Below are 16,239 nucleotides of genomic sequence, written 5' to 3'. Positions count from 1 at the left end.
AACCAGGAGCTTGTGGGGCAGGGTGGGGGTTGGCAATCTCCAGGGTCTGGAGCTGGGAGCCACTGGCCCTGCCCTCAAGATGGGAGTCGTGCCCTGAGAACCACCAGGGGCACAGACGGCATTGCAGCAGCTGGACCAGGTGGCCGCGGCAGGAACAAGGCCCAGGCGGGCGGGCAGAGGAAACGCCCCCCGGAGGGGCGGCCATCGGCCCTCTCAGGGCTGCAGGGAGAGGTGGCAGGAAGAACCCAGGAGGAACCTGACAGTGGGCCTGGACGTGGTGAGCATTCAGTGACGGAGTCTGTCTTCTCCCCACCCCCCACCCCCATCCTCTCTACCCACAGAAAAATACCCAAGTCTCACTGAGGTCCTGGACCGCCTTCCCAAAAGCATGTCAGCGAAAGCCTCGGGCATCTAGGGGCCACAACAAAAAAAACAAACAGCACGGCACTGAGGTCCCTACCACCTCTGCGATTCACGACCAGTCACTGCTCTTATTTTTAAAGACTGGATTTCCAAAAATCACTGTTTCTTTTCCAGGAGAGCGGCAGACCAGGACAAAGGCTCTGACACCCCAATTTCAGAGCGCAATCGCAGGAAAAGGACAAGTTGTGAAAGGGAATGTGGTGTAGCCCACAGGGGCAGCTCCCAGAGAAAATCAACTCCTGGCCACGGTGAGAAGCCGAGGCATCTGCTATCATTAAATTCTGAAGAAGCGAAACAGAATGAAACGCCAACAGTAAGCGCAGCTTGTTCTGCACACACGGCTCCAGCTCCGGACAGAGAACCGCACTGATTCCAGCCACCGCCCACAGGCAGAGCCTGTCTCAGCTTAATAAACAAGAGGTGTTACAGCCAAGGAGAAGCACGGTTTCCCACGGGAGGGAACAAACTCCAACAGAAACTCACCGCCCTGCTGGGCCAGCTACCAAATTCCATGCTGCGACCACAAGGGGTCCTTCAGCAACAGCCTGCAGCCCGCCCACACCTCCCGCCCATGCCCGGGACCCCTGAGCCCCCGTGGCCCCCACACCTCCCGCTTGAACTACTACACCTGTCACCTACCATGCCCAGGTGAACCTCACACAGGCCAGCCCTGCCTCTGCCCACTCGCCTTCCAAGACACTTTCAAGGTCCCTCCGGTGTCTTCCACCAGAGCCCAGATGACCTCTCTGGGGGGGCCAAGCCTCCAGCGGTGCTTCTCACTTCGCCACGGTGAGAGGCGCATTTGTTTCTGAGGAAAAATCAAAAACCTGCCAGAAGAGGGACTCGAGGCCAGTGGCAGGGACAGGAATCACCGGGCTCTCGTCGTGGCTCAGTGAGAGATGTGCAGAAAGCAAGGACAGGACGTAGTGGGGAGACAGAGAAGGAGCAGGACGACCCCCGGTCTCCTGGGAGGATGGCCATGGCCCGAAAACTACACGGGATGTTAGCCCACCCCTCCCCGGGCAGGAGCTCCGACACACAGTCGGAGCCAAAACAGCAGAGCTCAGGCACACTGGAGAGGGCAAGAGGAACAGTGTGGCTTCACCGCCGTCCACCATCCCCCAAAGCGGCCAGCTCAGGGCGGGGGACCCCTCCTGCTGGCTTCTCCCACGGGACAGCGAGGCCCACATGAGCGCCCAGCTCCTCGGTGCACACAAGGTGCTGAAGGACCTACTTCTCTCGTGCCCCATTCACAACGGTAAGGCCACAAAATGCCTTTTTGTAAACCCAGACCACGAGTCAGGGCTGCAGGCAGCATCTGATCGCGTGGCCTCACCATGCTCCTTTGCTCCAGCACAGTCCTCCCCCGTCTTCACGAGATGGGGTCACTTTGTAAAATCACCCACCCCACAGAGCTGTTGGGAAGGCTGACCGGGAAGAACGTAAATACAGTGGCAACACTGTCAATGTCCACCGCCTTCCGTCTGTCTGCAGCCCGCACAGCACCCGGCGTCTTGGTGTGTGTGACGGCTGCGCTCAGTGCTGTACGCAGAAATCGTGTCCTCCGATCTCCGATGCCACAGTTCATGAGAGCCCACGCCTGGAAAACAGGGCAGGCCCGCAGTGGTCCACAGCAGGGATCTCTGAAACTGTCAGGCAGAGGCCACACACGGTTCCGGGGCCACCAATGGGCCTCTGCCCCTGAGGGCACAGCTGTCTGCGGACAGGGGCTACTGCGGCCTCCCCACCCCTCGGACGGGACTGCACATGACAGCGCACCGGCCACGGGCCAGACCCCGCAGGGTCCTGTGGGCCTCGAGCTCACCGTTTTCCTCTCAACAGCTCGCCCTGGCCGTGGGCAGTGAGACCCTGAGTCTCGAATTCTGCGGTGTGCGGTGAAAACAAGCAGCCGGCGTGTCTATTAGCCACGAGCGGTAAGGAGGACTCCCAAATGTTAACAACCACATTCCTCTGCACACAGCGCTTGTCTACCCGGAAATGAGGCTGGCCTTGCGTTCACTAGCCACTTGGTCACCATCACTCCAGCCCTCTGTGACTTGGTTTTATTTTAAAGGAGAGGCAAAGGGGTTCCCAACCTACAAATCCCAAACTGTGACTTTCCTTCCAGCTTAGAAGGGCAGAGAGAGGGCTCCAGGGCTCTGTAAGACAAGGGAGAAATGCAAGAACATAACGAAACACCTACACAAACCAAAAAAACGGTGAAGGTTCCTCCTTGTGGCCTTCCATTCCGTGGCTTAGGAATAACGTGCCACAGAGGGTCAGCGGCAGTCATCAGGGTCCCCTTCCCCTCGCTCACGGCCTCTCACAGCCCAGAGGGGCTGGACGTCCGCTGCCAGGCCACGCGCCCAGGAGAGCAGGTCCCTGCACTTCCTCCAAACCCCCTCTTGGGGAAAAGGGAAGTCAGAACCCTGTAACCCTCTGTCTCCTCAGAGAGCGATGCAGGCCGGCGGTGTAAAGCAGTCTGCAGACAGGAAAAAGCCCACTTCACCTGCTGTCTTTCGAGGTATAATGTTCAACCCGCTTGACGTTTTCAGTTATTACCAACGTGTCCGACAGTAAGTTTGTTTTCCTACCTTTGTTAATAACGTGCAAGTGTTTAAGCGTCCGCATTATTCAAGGAACCCTGTGAGGGCTATCTGAAACCACTGGAGAGAGCAGCAGAGAGCAGACCGTGGGGCCTGCACTGTGGCCCTGACCCCACTGGGCTGCACTAGGAGGTGGGGCTGGGGGCCTCCGTGGGGGTGCATCCCGAGGGTGGACACCCACCGAGGGGGGGTGGGACAGAGATGCCTGCCCACTCATCCATCCTGCAACACACAACTGCTCCTCTCCACCGCAGACCAGACAGTGTGGCTGCGGGAAGAGCAAGACAGAGGGGTCCTTGTTCCCCCAAAATTCGGCATCTATGGGGTAGAGGCAGGGGGACAGGAAACCTGATAGCGGGGTGAGCAATGTGGCAGCACCGGAAGGACAGCGGGGGGTGGGGGTGGGGGGCGGCCTCCCCGCTGCAGAGCCAGCTGAGCAGAGGCCTGAATGACCAGGTGTGAGTCCTGCAAAAGTGTGGGGACTGCAATCCAAGTACAAGTGTGAGTGCAAAGGCCCCAGGACAGGGTGGCCAGGGGGCAGGGGACCCCTCAGAGGGGAAGAGTCACGACCATAACCCCACCATTGGAAGCAAAACCCGTAACTGACCTAGTCTCTCCAGTTCCGCTTAACAGCATCACTTCCGAAGCACAAAGGCAAGGCTGGGAGAGAAAGTTCAGTTCCCAGGGCGGGAAGACAGAGAGGGAGAGGGGGAGGGGGAGAGGGGGAGGGGGCGGGAGAGAGAAGGAGAGAGATGGGGGGGAGGGAGGGGGAGAGAGAGAGAGAGAGAGAGAGAGGCCCCTGGTCCATGAAAGCAAACCCCCTTTATCGCTGACAGCCAGGCCTCTGCGCCTGCTGCTCCGCTGCAGGGCCTGTGAAGCCCACCACTCTTCTTCTACGAGGAGGCGTCCTGGCTCAGGCCCACGTCACACACCGGCTCCGGAGCCCTACAGAGCCCACCAGACCAAGCCAGCCACACCTCACCTCGCCTGAGTCCCCAGCATTCGACTCACATGTGCACTTTTCCGGCTGACCCTCTGGGCAGCTGTGGCCCACAGCGATCACGAGGACAGACACTGGAGCCAGGCTGCCTGGGTTCACAGCCCAGCTCTGCTACTTCCTAGCTGTGTGACCTTGGAAAAACTATTCAGCCGCCCTCACCAGCGTGGCTCAGTCGGCTGGGCACCATGCACAAAGCAAAAGTCCACATTGTTTTGCTTCCCAGTCAGGGCAGATGTCTGGGTTGGGGGCCAGATCCCTGGTTGGGGGCACGTGAGAGGTGACTGATCAATGATTTTCTTCCTCTCCTTTTCCCTCACTTTAGAAATAAAATTATTCACCCTTTCTGTGCCTAATGTCCTCGCTTGTAAAATGGAGATATTAATAGCACCTACACAAAAATGATACACTAAACTAACACTGGCCAAACCATTACCACGTGCCAGGGGAAGTGCAGGCCCTCACAACACCCCAGAAGTGGAAGTATTATCATAAATTAGGAGACTGTGGCACAGAGGTGTCCAAGTCACTCACCACAGTCCCACAGCAAGTTCTTGTGACAGAATCTGCTGAGTGTCCCCAGTAATACCCTTCGACATCGTGTGCCCCCAAAGCACATATGCTGAAGCCCTAACCCCCAGAAGACTGTATTTGTAGATAAGACCCCTGAGAAGGTGAGAAAGGTTAAGTGGGATCGTAAGGAGGGGGGGCCCCTCACCCCATTGGCTGGTGTCCTCAGAGACAGGTGTCCTCTCTGCCACGTGAGGGCGCAGTGACAGCAGGCAGCCGTCTGCAGGTGGAGAAGGGCCCCCACCAAACCAGCCCGGCTGGCCCGGCTCGCCAACCGCCAGCCTCCAGAACTGCGGGAAGAAACCCCTGCTGTAAAGCTGCACTGCCTGTGGCCGTCGGTACGGCAGCCTGAGCTCACTCGTGCACCCCAAAGCCTCCAAGTGAACGTGTGAGTGCACCCTCCGTACCTGGACATAACTAACTCATGAAGTCTTATCCATCATCAGCTCTTCCTAAGGACAAGTTCCCATTTCCTCCAGCCTCTAGTGCCTTACAGAAATTGCCAGACTTTGAAGGAGAACTTTATCGTCACTGCACATCAGATCACGTGAAAAAATGGGATACTTGAAAAAATGTAGTCATTCCCTCATCCTGCCAGTTGAGGATGACCTCCTGACAAATGAGCACAAAACAGTAGAGGGTGTGAGTGAAGCGACCATTCAACTAAGCAGCACTTTATTACTCTCAGGTACACACATGGCTCGCTCGGGCGACTAAGTGCCCGGGAGAAGTCTCCAGCAGCTGCAGTTAATGAACGACAAGCGAAGAGAGAGCAGCAGGCAGCAGGTGCGGTAAAGGCCGCGGAGCGTCTGGGGACCGTATGTGCTAATTACAACCGGGAAGAGCTCACCGTCGCTTAGGTCTTGGAGGAGGTTCTCCTGGCAGGAGAAATCCAGCTTCACTTTGATGTCGACAGAGAAAGTGGCCACCTTTCCGGGTTGCAGCGGAAACTGGGCGAGGGTTTCTTCTAGTTTCCAACTCAAGAAGTCACCATACAGTTTTTCTACAATGACAATAATAATGGTGATGACGGTGATTGATGTAATGGAGGCAGCGTGAAGCTTACCGATCCCCCTAGAAAATTCGGATTCATTCTCAAAACGCCAAGAAAAATGCAAACAATTTCAAAGTTAAGAGTTCAAAGTACCAAGAAAGTCCCAGAATCCTGGGTGTCGGGAGGCAGTCACTGTGTCTACGAGTGGGGCAGGACGGCCAGGCGAGGCGCCAGGCGTGGAGCCACGCCACCTTCGCAGCCCCTGGGCGGCTTCCTCCCACTGACAAAATCAACACCTCTTTGCTCTTACAAACTCAGCCAGAGTTCCACTGAATTCCTCCACAACCAGTATTTTCTACAGCACACCACACTAAAAAACTGACCTACACTCCGCCCTGGCTGGTGTGGCTCAGGGATTAAGTGCCAGCCTGCGAACCAAAGGTCACCAGTTTGACTCCGAGGGCCTCCGAGGGCAACAAGCACTGTCCGTATTTCTGGGGCACTGGGCAGGCAGCAGTGAAATGGGTGGGCCGCCACCCCCCCCAAAACACCTCTTAGGGGTGCTGTCATCATTTCATGACAAAAAAAGACCTGAGGTGCCAGTGATGTGGCACTAACAAAAGCTCTCATTACGGCCGGATACAAACTAACTCTAGCGGCAGCACAAAGAAAACCACACAGAACCCAGGGAGAGCCCTTAGTTCCCTGTGGAGAAGTTCCCCGCAGCAGACACTTCAGGGACCATCCCAGAAGCAAACACCGTGGGCTCACGCCACAGCAGTGCTGAGGGATGGACACTTCCTATCACCCCGCATCTCCGACGGGAGGGATGGACCCTCACACAATCTCACTGACCACCCTGCTCAGACGCACAGCCCTCACTCAGGTGCCCAGCTGAAGACTTTCCCCCGTCTTGTCATGTATATTAGATCAGTCACTGCCACTGACAGCTTTGGGGCACTTGTCACCATCTAAGTGACAGGAAGCATTCCCTTTGTATATTTTGGAAGCAGATGGCTTGCTTCCATTAATTTAATTCCACATGTCAATGTACTACAGCTTCCAACGAGAACCTGAAAAGGAGGACAGCTCCAGTTTTTCACTTATGAAGGTGTGGTTTTGAAAACGGCCACCCATGCTGTACGTGATGGATCTGAGGTTCTCTGTCCCATGCACGGCTAAGGGCAACACCACCAGAGCTGAGAGTTAGGGAGTTCCCCATAAACCTGGAGACATGTGCTTTATCTCCCCCAAAATCAGCAAGAGACACACACGAACACAAGGTACCAGAACCTCTACACAGTGGGACAAGCTCAGATTTTGTTGCAAACGCCTTATTTCACGACAGGATTCCGCACGACAAATTCTCCCCAAGCCACGCCCACACCCGCCTATAGGCGGAACCAACCCTGGTTTCCCATGATGCTCCTGCTGCCGCTGCCACTGCTGCCGTTCGGGAACCTCAGGACCCTGTCCTGGAAACTGAGCTGGACCAGCAGCCCCCACCGGCTGCCTGGCTCGCCACACTCCACCCTCAAGGCGGGAAAGCACGGCTCTGGCCCTATGGGCCTGCTTGTACTCACTTGTCTTTCAGTCTGGCCTCCCTGGTCAGTGTAACTCCTCTGACTTTATCAAATGACCCGATTTTATCTCTACTCACCAACCTTCACACCTTTCCCGCTTTACAACAAGCCCTGTGGCCCACAGAGCTCACCGACACCACTGGACAGATACTGTGCCATGTGCCGCCCCCCCCCCGCCCAGGGTTCTTGAGCTTTATGAGGAAAGCACCGCCTCCCTACCTTCCCAGAAGGAAACTGAGGCACAAAAAGGACAAACAGCTAGTGAAGGATGATGTCGATGCCAATGCTGGTCTTCTGCCCATAAGCCGCCTGTGCCTCTGGACTAGGAAACAGAGCGCCTGCTTATAAGAGGGGTGCACAGGCCCCCGGTGCTGAACCCACCTGGAAAGCACTGGCCAGCCAGTCTACGGGGTGGGCCCCAGGTGCAAACGCCCCTGAGCCTCCGAACGTCCTCTTCACTCATTCACTCGAGAGCGTTTGGGTCCACGAGTGGAAAGAGCCCCGGGACACAAGGACGCATTCCTGCTCCATCACCTCCCTGTGCGCACTCTTCACACGTAATCAGAATGCCAATTTCACAACAGCGTTGAAGAAAGAGGACAGACATTGCTGAAGCCAAACCAGCTTCAAGCCCCTACCTTTGGAGGGGAGGACTTTTGAGGTGACCTCCAGCTTCTCCAGCGGCTCCATGCCGATGTTCTCCAGCGTGATGACCAGCCGCTGGGCCTCTCCATTGTACAGCTGGACTGACACATTCGTAGACACTTCGTCCCCAGAGGAAGGCTGCAGCGAATGTGCCGATCTAAGAAAACAGTGACGATAACAACACACTTTAAAAAGAAAGGAGAAGGACACCAATGGCATTTTAGAGTTACTCACTCCACCGCACTTTCAAGTTTCAGAAGTGGGGGCTGGGGAACCTTGGCTTCGAACATGGGATTCAACACCCAGGTACCGGGAACACAAGGGTGACCGTCACAGAGGATCGGGGCAGGCGCAGCATTGCTCACCGGCCCCACGCACAGCTGCACATCCCCGCGCTACCTGGTCCAAAGGACCGGGAAGAAGGCTCCAGACAGCGCAGGCCTCACACCTCTGCTGTGCAGGGGAGGAGCCGACGTTTAAATGTCAGGCTTACAGAGCCGGCTGTGCCTGGCCCCAGGGGCCACGGTGCCAGGCTCAGACAGAAGACCTGCTTTTTATGTCAAAATTCGCTTCTCAAAGTACTACACTGTTAGCTCTTACACTTAGTTCTGTGATCCCTTCCGGGCTCATTTCTTCCACGTTTCATTTTATTCCCGTCACACGATGCTTCCTCGGTGCCCGGCGCCATCAGCAAGCGGGCACCTGCACTGCATGCGTGCCTACCTGGGCAGAGACGTGCTGATCTGGAGTCTGGGCAGGGCAGGGACGACCTCAACCGTGCAGCCGCTGGTCTTCACTCCCGGGAGGTGGTCCAGCAGACAGTCGCTAAAGACGCCAAAGACGGTGGTGTGGTAACCTGGGAAACAAGGGGAAAGCTTCGCATGGCGGGGCGGCTTCGAGCCCCATGCCCGTGCCTGAGGGCAGCCCCCAGCACTGAGAAGAGTGTGAGGCCCCTGTCCGAGGACCCAAGATGAGAGTCAGGCCCACCACCTGCCAGGCCCCAGACTCCGCCCTGCAGACCCTTGGTTTCCTCCGACAGAGTGTGGAGCCGATCACGGCACCTGCATTCCTACCCCATGTGCTTCCTGTGTCCGGAGGAAAGTGGCACACAAGAGTCTCTGTCAACTGGAAGTCTCCGCAAAACTTGAGAATTCTGGCTCATCCCCCCGCCAACATGCTTTGCAAATGCATTTACCACTAAATGAGGGTGAGACCAGAATTCCTTTCCGGGACACAGTGTGACTTAAGCGTTAGAAAAATGACTCAAAGTCTTCCACTGAGATGAAAGTTCGAGAGCCAATTATTGTGATTATCACCGCTACACGATATGGCAAATCTGCTGCATGTGGACAAAGCCTATAATTTAAGAGTAAACAATTTTCCATGCAAAAAAGAAAAAAAATGCCCTGGGTTAGATAAGCACTTGAAATTGTTCAAGCAAAGCTTTCAAGTGGCGTTTGAACTTTTGAGAAGTATTAAGAACATCCATGGTGGGACGAGAGGGAGCAACGCCCAGGGACTGGGACTACAGCGTCAGGTGACCTGACAGGACAACGGGGAGGCAGGACAGCAGGCCGGCCGGCCTGCCCATCCTGCGGCAGACAAGTTCCCCTTACCGTTCACAGTAATCGTTCCCGTTGTCTGGGGGACCCCAACGAGCGTCACTGGGTAAAGTCCAGACTCGGCCGGAAGGGAAAGTGCCGCAGGAAGAGACTCGAACTCCACTCCACTCGTGAGGAGCCCCTGGAATGAGCAACGGGCCACGTGAGCAAGCACAGCCCAGACCCGCCACAGGACAGCCACTCCAAACAAGCCGTGGCCTAGCCTCTCATGGGCCAGGGCTGCCGGGGCGTGGTGATGTCTATGAAAATCCAGAGAACTGCGGAGGCGAGCCAGACATGTGACTCACATGAAACAGCCGTGAAACAGGAGGCACGTGGGTGCTCCAACGAGTCCATCTTGATGTGAAGCCTGACTGCTTTTTGGGGGGGGGAGCGGGGGGAGGGTATTTGTTTGGTGGTGGTGTTTTACCAGAATGGGAATGTAGACAAAAAAGAGAAAAACATTAAGTGTGGAAATATGTCATCCATTAGTATCCCTCTGGGGCATCTATGAGTCACTGACTCATTTCAGTAAGTGGCAGACACTGTGCTTGACAGTGAATGAGACAGATTCCGGGCCTCAAGCAGCTGCCTTGCGGCTGGAAACAACGCAGACCAGCTCGGGGCTTCTCAACATGGTAACGGACACACTGCCCAATGCAACAAGGCAAGAAAAAGAAATGAAAGGCACGCGGACAACTATCCACACAAGACCAAACTGTGACCACAGAAAGCCCTGTTGAGCCCTGGCCGGTGTGGCTCAGTTGGTTGGAGCTTCGTCCCACAGACTGAAAGGTCACAGGTTTGATTCCCACTCAGGGCACGTACTCCGGTTGCAGATTCAATCCCTAGTTGGGGCACATATGAGAAGGCAACCGACTGACGTTTCTTTCTCTCCCCCCATCCTTTCCTCTCTCTCTAAAAGCAATGGAAAATAATGTCCTCAGGTGAGGATAGAAAAAATTCAAGAAAACTCTATAGAACCTACAGTGAAATTTAAACTAACAAATGCATTTAGCATTTAAAAAAAAAAAAAGGTATTTCTATAAGAACCCAGCAAGAACCGCCGACGCCGTGAGGCCAACGCCCACGTGGGAGGAGAGGGCAGACACGGCAGGCGGAAGGCGAGAGCGCCAGTGGGGAGCGAGGTGCCCCCTCTGACTGTGTGCAGGCAGGCGGCAGGCGCCGGAGCGGGAGCAGAACCCAGTTAGACAGCTGCTGCCTCTGGGCGCAACAGAGCAGCTCGTTCTTCCTCTTTAAAACAGCGAGTGCAAATGTGGCCAACGGTTGGCATTTTCTAAGTGTGAGTGGTGGGTGTCTGAGTGCTCATCAGGTCGTGTGTTTGAGACATTTCAGAACTCAGTTTTTTAAATCCTGACCGTGATTTTGGGGCTATCTCTTAGTGGTAATTTTTATTTTATTCTTTGTTCTTTCTAATTTTTGACAAAAAGCACATAATACTTCTTTTTTAAAACCAAATAAAAACGAAAGCTACATTTTGAAGACAAAAACTGTCTGAGAAAAAGCAGGGGGCATCTGATACTTTAACCACGCTGGAGAATAGAAGGTGTTCTCTAAACAACTACCATTCCCTGTTTAGGCCAAGAGACAGAAAGTCACCGGAAAGGCCTGGACAAGCGCCAAACGGTGAGGCCAGCAGGCTCCTGGGCCATGGGAGGGCGGTGGCGCTCACCCTCAAAGGCCTGTCCTCTGAGCCACCTCGGGGCTGCCCGCTGCACACGCGGCGGACTTCCTGACGACTCGGGCGCTAGAGAGCCGTGCCCCATGCTGAAGGCCTAAGCATCACCCCGAATGCCTCCCGGTCCACCTGGTGAGCTCTGGCTGGTCACACCCTTCCAGCTGGGCCATCTGTCACCTCTCTGACTCTGCCCGTGGGCCCTGTGGCACCTCGTGCACTGCCCCCGCCACAGCACTGACCACCCTCACCACAGGGACCAGGGCCCCGGTGCCTCGGTCGCCGAAGGCCTGACACGTGGCGTGGGTGCTCCACAGGACCCCTGCGTGAAGCTCTGGCCTCTGCCCCTGAACATGAGTCGTAAAACTCCGACTGTCTCAACTCCGCCCTCTGAAGGTCACTGACAGTCACCAGCCACCACTGCCTGTTGATATGCACAGAGTGGGCTGGAGAAGCAGGGTCCACAGGGTGGCGGTGGGGGTGGCGGGGGCTTTGCCCTGGGGTCATCAGACCTCGCTGGGAGAGCCAGGACAAATCTCCTCCCACAACGGGCTCGGGGAGCATGACCAACAGACAGCACTGCAGAGCAAACCTGGGAGGCCGAGAGAAAGCTCTGGCGGTGACACAGCAATTCTCCCTCTTTCCCCGGAGCTCTCTCCTCCCTCAGCCCCTGTCATGTCAGCGTCTCGCAGCAGTGAGGTGACCTGAGACAGTCTCACGCACACTTCAACATGACCATTTCAAGTCTCACATCCAGCCAACTAAGCTCCACCTGTGTCCCCCTCAGAGGGTCTTTGTCCAGTGAGTCAAACGCTCACTGAGTCCCAGGCACTGAAGTCCCAGGCACGACAAGGTGTGCTCTTCACTCACAAAAAGCTTATAATCCTTGGCAAAACAAATACAAAAACAGACATATCGCAGGGTGTGTGCCTCGAGTATTAAGTAAAAAGCATATTTTAGTGGCAAGCTGGTCCTTAGCCCCGAAGGATCAGATGACCGGAGATACGTACCATGTTTTCAACGCGAAGTTCGAAAGGCATGGGGTTGTACACCATCAGCTGGACCTCGCATACATCTCCTTGAACCCACTGGAAATCTGCAAACACACACACACAAGAGCCCACGTGTTTCCAGTGACGTGGGGCATCACATCGTCATGAGAGAAACAACTCACAGCTGGCTGCCCACCAGGCTTCTCGGAAACAGAGCAAGCCCTCACCACCTCTGGGACACGCTGAGACAGACGTTTCCTGACACCTTCGGCAGGCTGATCGATGCCACTGAGCCGAATGCAGCTCCATAAAACCGAAGTCACCCCAGACAGCACCGTGCCTGGTGGAGAGCCAGAGGCTGCCCAGACCTTCACGGGCCCCAGAGGGGGTGCAGTCAGTTTTGACTGGCAGGCAGCTTGATTCCCCTCCCCTCCCTAGGACACTGGCTCCTCCCCCTCCCTGACCTCCTAGGTCCACTGTAGTTCAACACCTGCGGGAGGCAGAATTCTGAGATGACCCCAAGACCCCCCAGCCTGGTGCAGATGGCCTGCCTGACCCTCTCCCCCGAGTGAGAATATGAGGACTCTGCAGATGTGATTAAGGTCTCTGATCAGTCGCCTTTGAGTTCATCAAAAGGAAGAGCACCCTGGGTGGGCCTGGTCTAAACAGGTGAGGCCTTAAAGGGACCACCGCATACCCTTCCTGAGAGAAAAGACTCAAAGCAGGAGAGGGCCGATGGGTGTGGCCACATGGCAAGGACCCAGAGCAGCCTCTCGGAACTGAGGGCCATCCTGACCGACAGCCAGCAAGAGAACGGGGTGTCAGCTGCACGACCACAGGGAATAAACGAGGACTACCTGAGGGAGCCTGGAAACGAATCCTCCCCAATCCAAACAGGAACACGGCCCCGGCGGACACCTGGCGGACCCTGAGCCGACGTGTGCTGGGCTGCAGAACCCCAGAAACTGGGAGAGGACTCACTCGTCCTGCTCTAAGCCACTACATGCGTAGCAACTTGGCACAAAGTAAAACACAACCAGCGCAGCACCCACAGGCATTCCCACCGCCCCTCCTCCCTGTGAGACAGCCCTCGATGCTAATCAGAAAGATCCTCTGATTAAATGAGCGTGCGTGGGGCATGAGCTGGGAAGGAGGCACTTCCAAGCGGGGCATCCGTGCTCTCCATAATGACCTGGGGAGAGCGGTATTGTCCTCCCCGCTGTCGCAGGGCAGGTACTCCAGGTCCGAGCCAGGTAAGAAACCCTGGGACTCACAGCCAGCCAGTGGGATGCCAGCCCAGGGGTCTGAAGGCAGAGGTGTCTAGAATGGGCCCAGGCTAGAAGGGCTTTCTCCAGAGTGGATACAGGGGGTGTGATTAGAACCCCTCAGCCCCCACAGACCCTGCCTGTTCCAGCCAGAGACCAGGGCCAGCACCAGGCGCCCCACACAGAGACCAAGACCAAGCCCTTCCCAGGCTGCTCTAACCCTCCCAGCCCCTCAGCTCGGTCTCCTCCCTCCCCACCCCAACTCTCCACACCCACACTCCCACCCCAGCTGTGAGAACCTCAACGGGAGGCTCACGGAAGCCACCCTCCAGTACGCAATGTCCCTGAGCCTGCCCCTGACGGCGGCGGTCAGAGCCAGCCCGTCCTCACAGCGGAGGACAATGCCCTTTGTCCTAACACTTCACTACGCCTGGCAGCTAAGGGCCGCCGTTTTCTCTGTCACAGACCGAAGCACTTTCCTGGGCTTCCGAGAGGACCCCTCTGCACGTACAGGGCCCTGGTCTACCGAAGGTAAGCACTGCTCCCCTAACTGCTGTCTGGGAGAGGGACTGACCCGCTCTCCAGCCCTGAGTGCATGGGAGCTCACCGGGGCACCCTCCTCCACCTTCCGTCCCGGAAAGTGGGACGAAGAGCAGCCAATGGCCATCAACCGCCCGTCTGAGGCAGGCCCTCCCCTGTGCTGCTCCGACAGAGTGTGCTGTCACCCCGGGCTAACGGCGTCATTCGGTTGCTCTTAGGGACAAGCTGGTCTCCTCCTACTACACTGAGGCACCTGTTAGGCAGGGAGTGCCCTGATTGCTCACCACGCCCCCAGCCCCCAGCCCTACACAGGAAGCTGCTGCTCGACACCTTATCCAAAAGGCTGCCAGGCACTTTGGGGACATGTCTCACTTGACCCTCACAAGAACCCCCTGAGTTAGCTTCTCCTGTCCCCACTCTAAATGATACAACCACAGCCCAGGTAAACATGACCACCTGTCTGAGGGGACACGGCGGGAGTGACAGCTACAGGGCCAGGTGATAGCCGAGCACCTCTGACAGCTACAGCCACCGCACTGCCTCTGGGCAGCTGTGACCTCAGCACCATGCCTGGTGGCACCACTAAGTCCCAGCACTGAGTACACAAAGCCCTTCACGCCCACTGCGCTCCAGTGCGGGATGTGGGCAGCAGTCTCCTTTGCAAACACTCGAACTCGGATGATGGTGACGCCAGCACAGCGCACACAGGCGCTGGTGAGTTACTCCGAGTCAGGGAGAACAGCCTCTAAAGCTGCCCTCGGGCTTCTCCTCTGCACCTGCGCCCTCTGCTGTGGTGAGAGCCCCCTAATCACACAGGAAGGTCCACCTGTGCAGACTGGAAGTCTGGGTGAAGGATGCACGGTTCTTCAAACCTCCAGGCACGTCCTAGCTGAGGAGCATATTGCCCAAAAGACAGACGCCACAGAATATAAATTACATTTTCCTACCCATGGGTATTCAACAAATAACACGCATTTTGGCTGACACTTCTATTATATATCAGGAAAAATTTTGCATCATCCACTGAATTTACCCTCAGCCCAGGTGCAGAGGTGCCTCTGTTGTGAGGGGCCAGATCATGGAGGACAATTCCCTGCAGGGCTTTGCGGCACAGACCAGCTGGAGCCTGAACTCCCCGACCCTGGGCTGCTCGTTCCAATCTGCGGCCCTAATTCTCCCCTCTGTGACGCGGGAGCAGAATGCCTGCAGTGTCCTGCGTAGTGAGGTCAAGCCCTCTGAAACATCCAGAGTATTGTTTTCACAGAAAGAGGAAAACCAGAAAGGCAGGGCTGGCTTCCCAGGGGCTGACCCCGCAGCCACCCGGCCCCAGGCACAGAGGGCCCTCATTTGTCCTTATCCCCCAACCCATCCTGAACCTAAGCCACCTTTCACCTCTCTGACAACTCAGAGGTCAGGACTTCGAAAATCACTCTGCTCTCCACTTATCACCTTCTGTAGTCTGCATAAGTCTCGGCTAAAAGAGGTCTTCTGGTTTCTGTAACTTAAGAGAAATATCACCTTTTGTGAACTCAATCGTTAAAAATCAGATCTACAGCAAGTGCCCAAAGGAGGCAGCAAACTGGACGAGCTGAGAGGACAGCCTGCTAGGTGCAGAGAGGGAGCGCATGCGTGCGGGCACAAAGCCAGGATGGGCAGTCCTACCGATCTTCTTGTTCCGCTCCTCCCCGCGGCTGTGGGCAATGATCGGCGAGTAGATGAACGGGCTCTTGGCGGACACATTCTGACCCAGCAAGCTTTTCATTTTCTGTGGTCGGAGGCTGGCAGGGAGGTTCAGCAGTTTCACACGCCTGTAGTTTCAAACGGAACAAGAATACATCAACTGCCTCGTTAGCCTGGTTTTGGGGAAACACCGCCACTTGGCACGTGTTGGAAAGACAGCACTCAGACAGCAGGGGACTGAGGGAAAGCAGCAGCACTTGGAGGCGTGGGACCCAGTACAGTGCTGCGTGCTGAGGCCGGCGTCCCAGGGCCCAGCTGACATCAGAGCTGTGCGGCCCACAGTCCCTGAGCCAAGGTCCCGTGTCTCTGTGAGCAGTGAGGCCCTCAGGCGGCTGTGAGGACCCCAGCACAGGCTCCCACAGGCTGGCGGCCCGCCGCTCCGCTCAGGCTCCCTCTCCGCTCCACCCCTCCCCTCCCTGCCAGGCGCACCCACAGCAAACAGAGGGGCGGCCGGAGTGCTAAGGTCCCAGGGGCCACACCGGAAGGTTAGCAGTGCCATCTGCTTCGTGAATGGCTAAGTCGCCGTCCACCAGCCTGCGTCTCACACTGCTTTCCCAGCTCTGTGGGCTGTTCACTGACACTCACAC

General features: G+C 56.4%; 1 protein-coding gene across 2 annotated transcripts in view; it reads right to left on the bottom strand.

Moving 5' to 3' along the window:
* The window catches only part of TRAPPC9 (trafficking protein particle complex subunit 9), a 264,517-nt gene that overhangs the window by 185,383 nt on the left and 62,895 nt on the right, over window positions 1-16,239 (bottom strand). For both annotated transcript variants that reach the window (XM_053929388.1, XM_053929389.1), the window contains 6 exons: window positions 15,575-15,720; window positions 12,126-12,211; window positions 9,435-9,561; window positions 8,542-8,674; window positions 7,812-7,975; window positions 5,447-5,599 (listed from right to left, as the gene is read on the bottom strand). In XM_053929388.1, coding sequence (XP_053785363.1) covers window positions 5,447-5,599; window positions 7,812-7,975; window positions 8,542-8,674; window positions 9,435-9,561; window positions 12,126-12,211; window positions 15,575-15,720 — 809 coding nt within the window. The remainder of the gene's footprint in view (window positions 1-5,446; window positions 5,600-7,811; window positions 7,976-8,541; window positions 8,675-9,434; window positions 9,562-12,125; window positions 12,212-15,574; window positions 15,721-16,239) is intronic.

This window comes from Desmodus rotundus, chromosome 8 (genome assembly GCF_022682495.2).
Source record: "Desmodus rotundus isolate HL8 chromosome 8, HLdesRot8A.1, whole genome shotgun sequence".
NCBI lineage: Eukaryota > Metazoa > Chordata > Mammalia > Chiroptera > Phyllostomidae > Desmodus > Desmodus rotundus.
The sequence above is the reverse complement of the archived record's forward strand: the minus strand, read 5'-3'. Positions and strand labels throughout refer to the sequence as shown.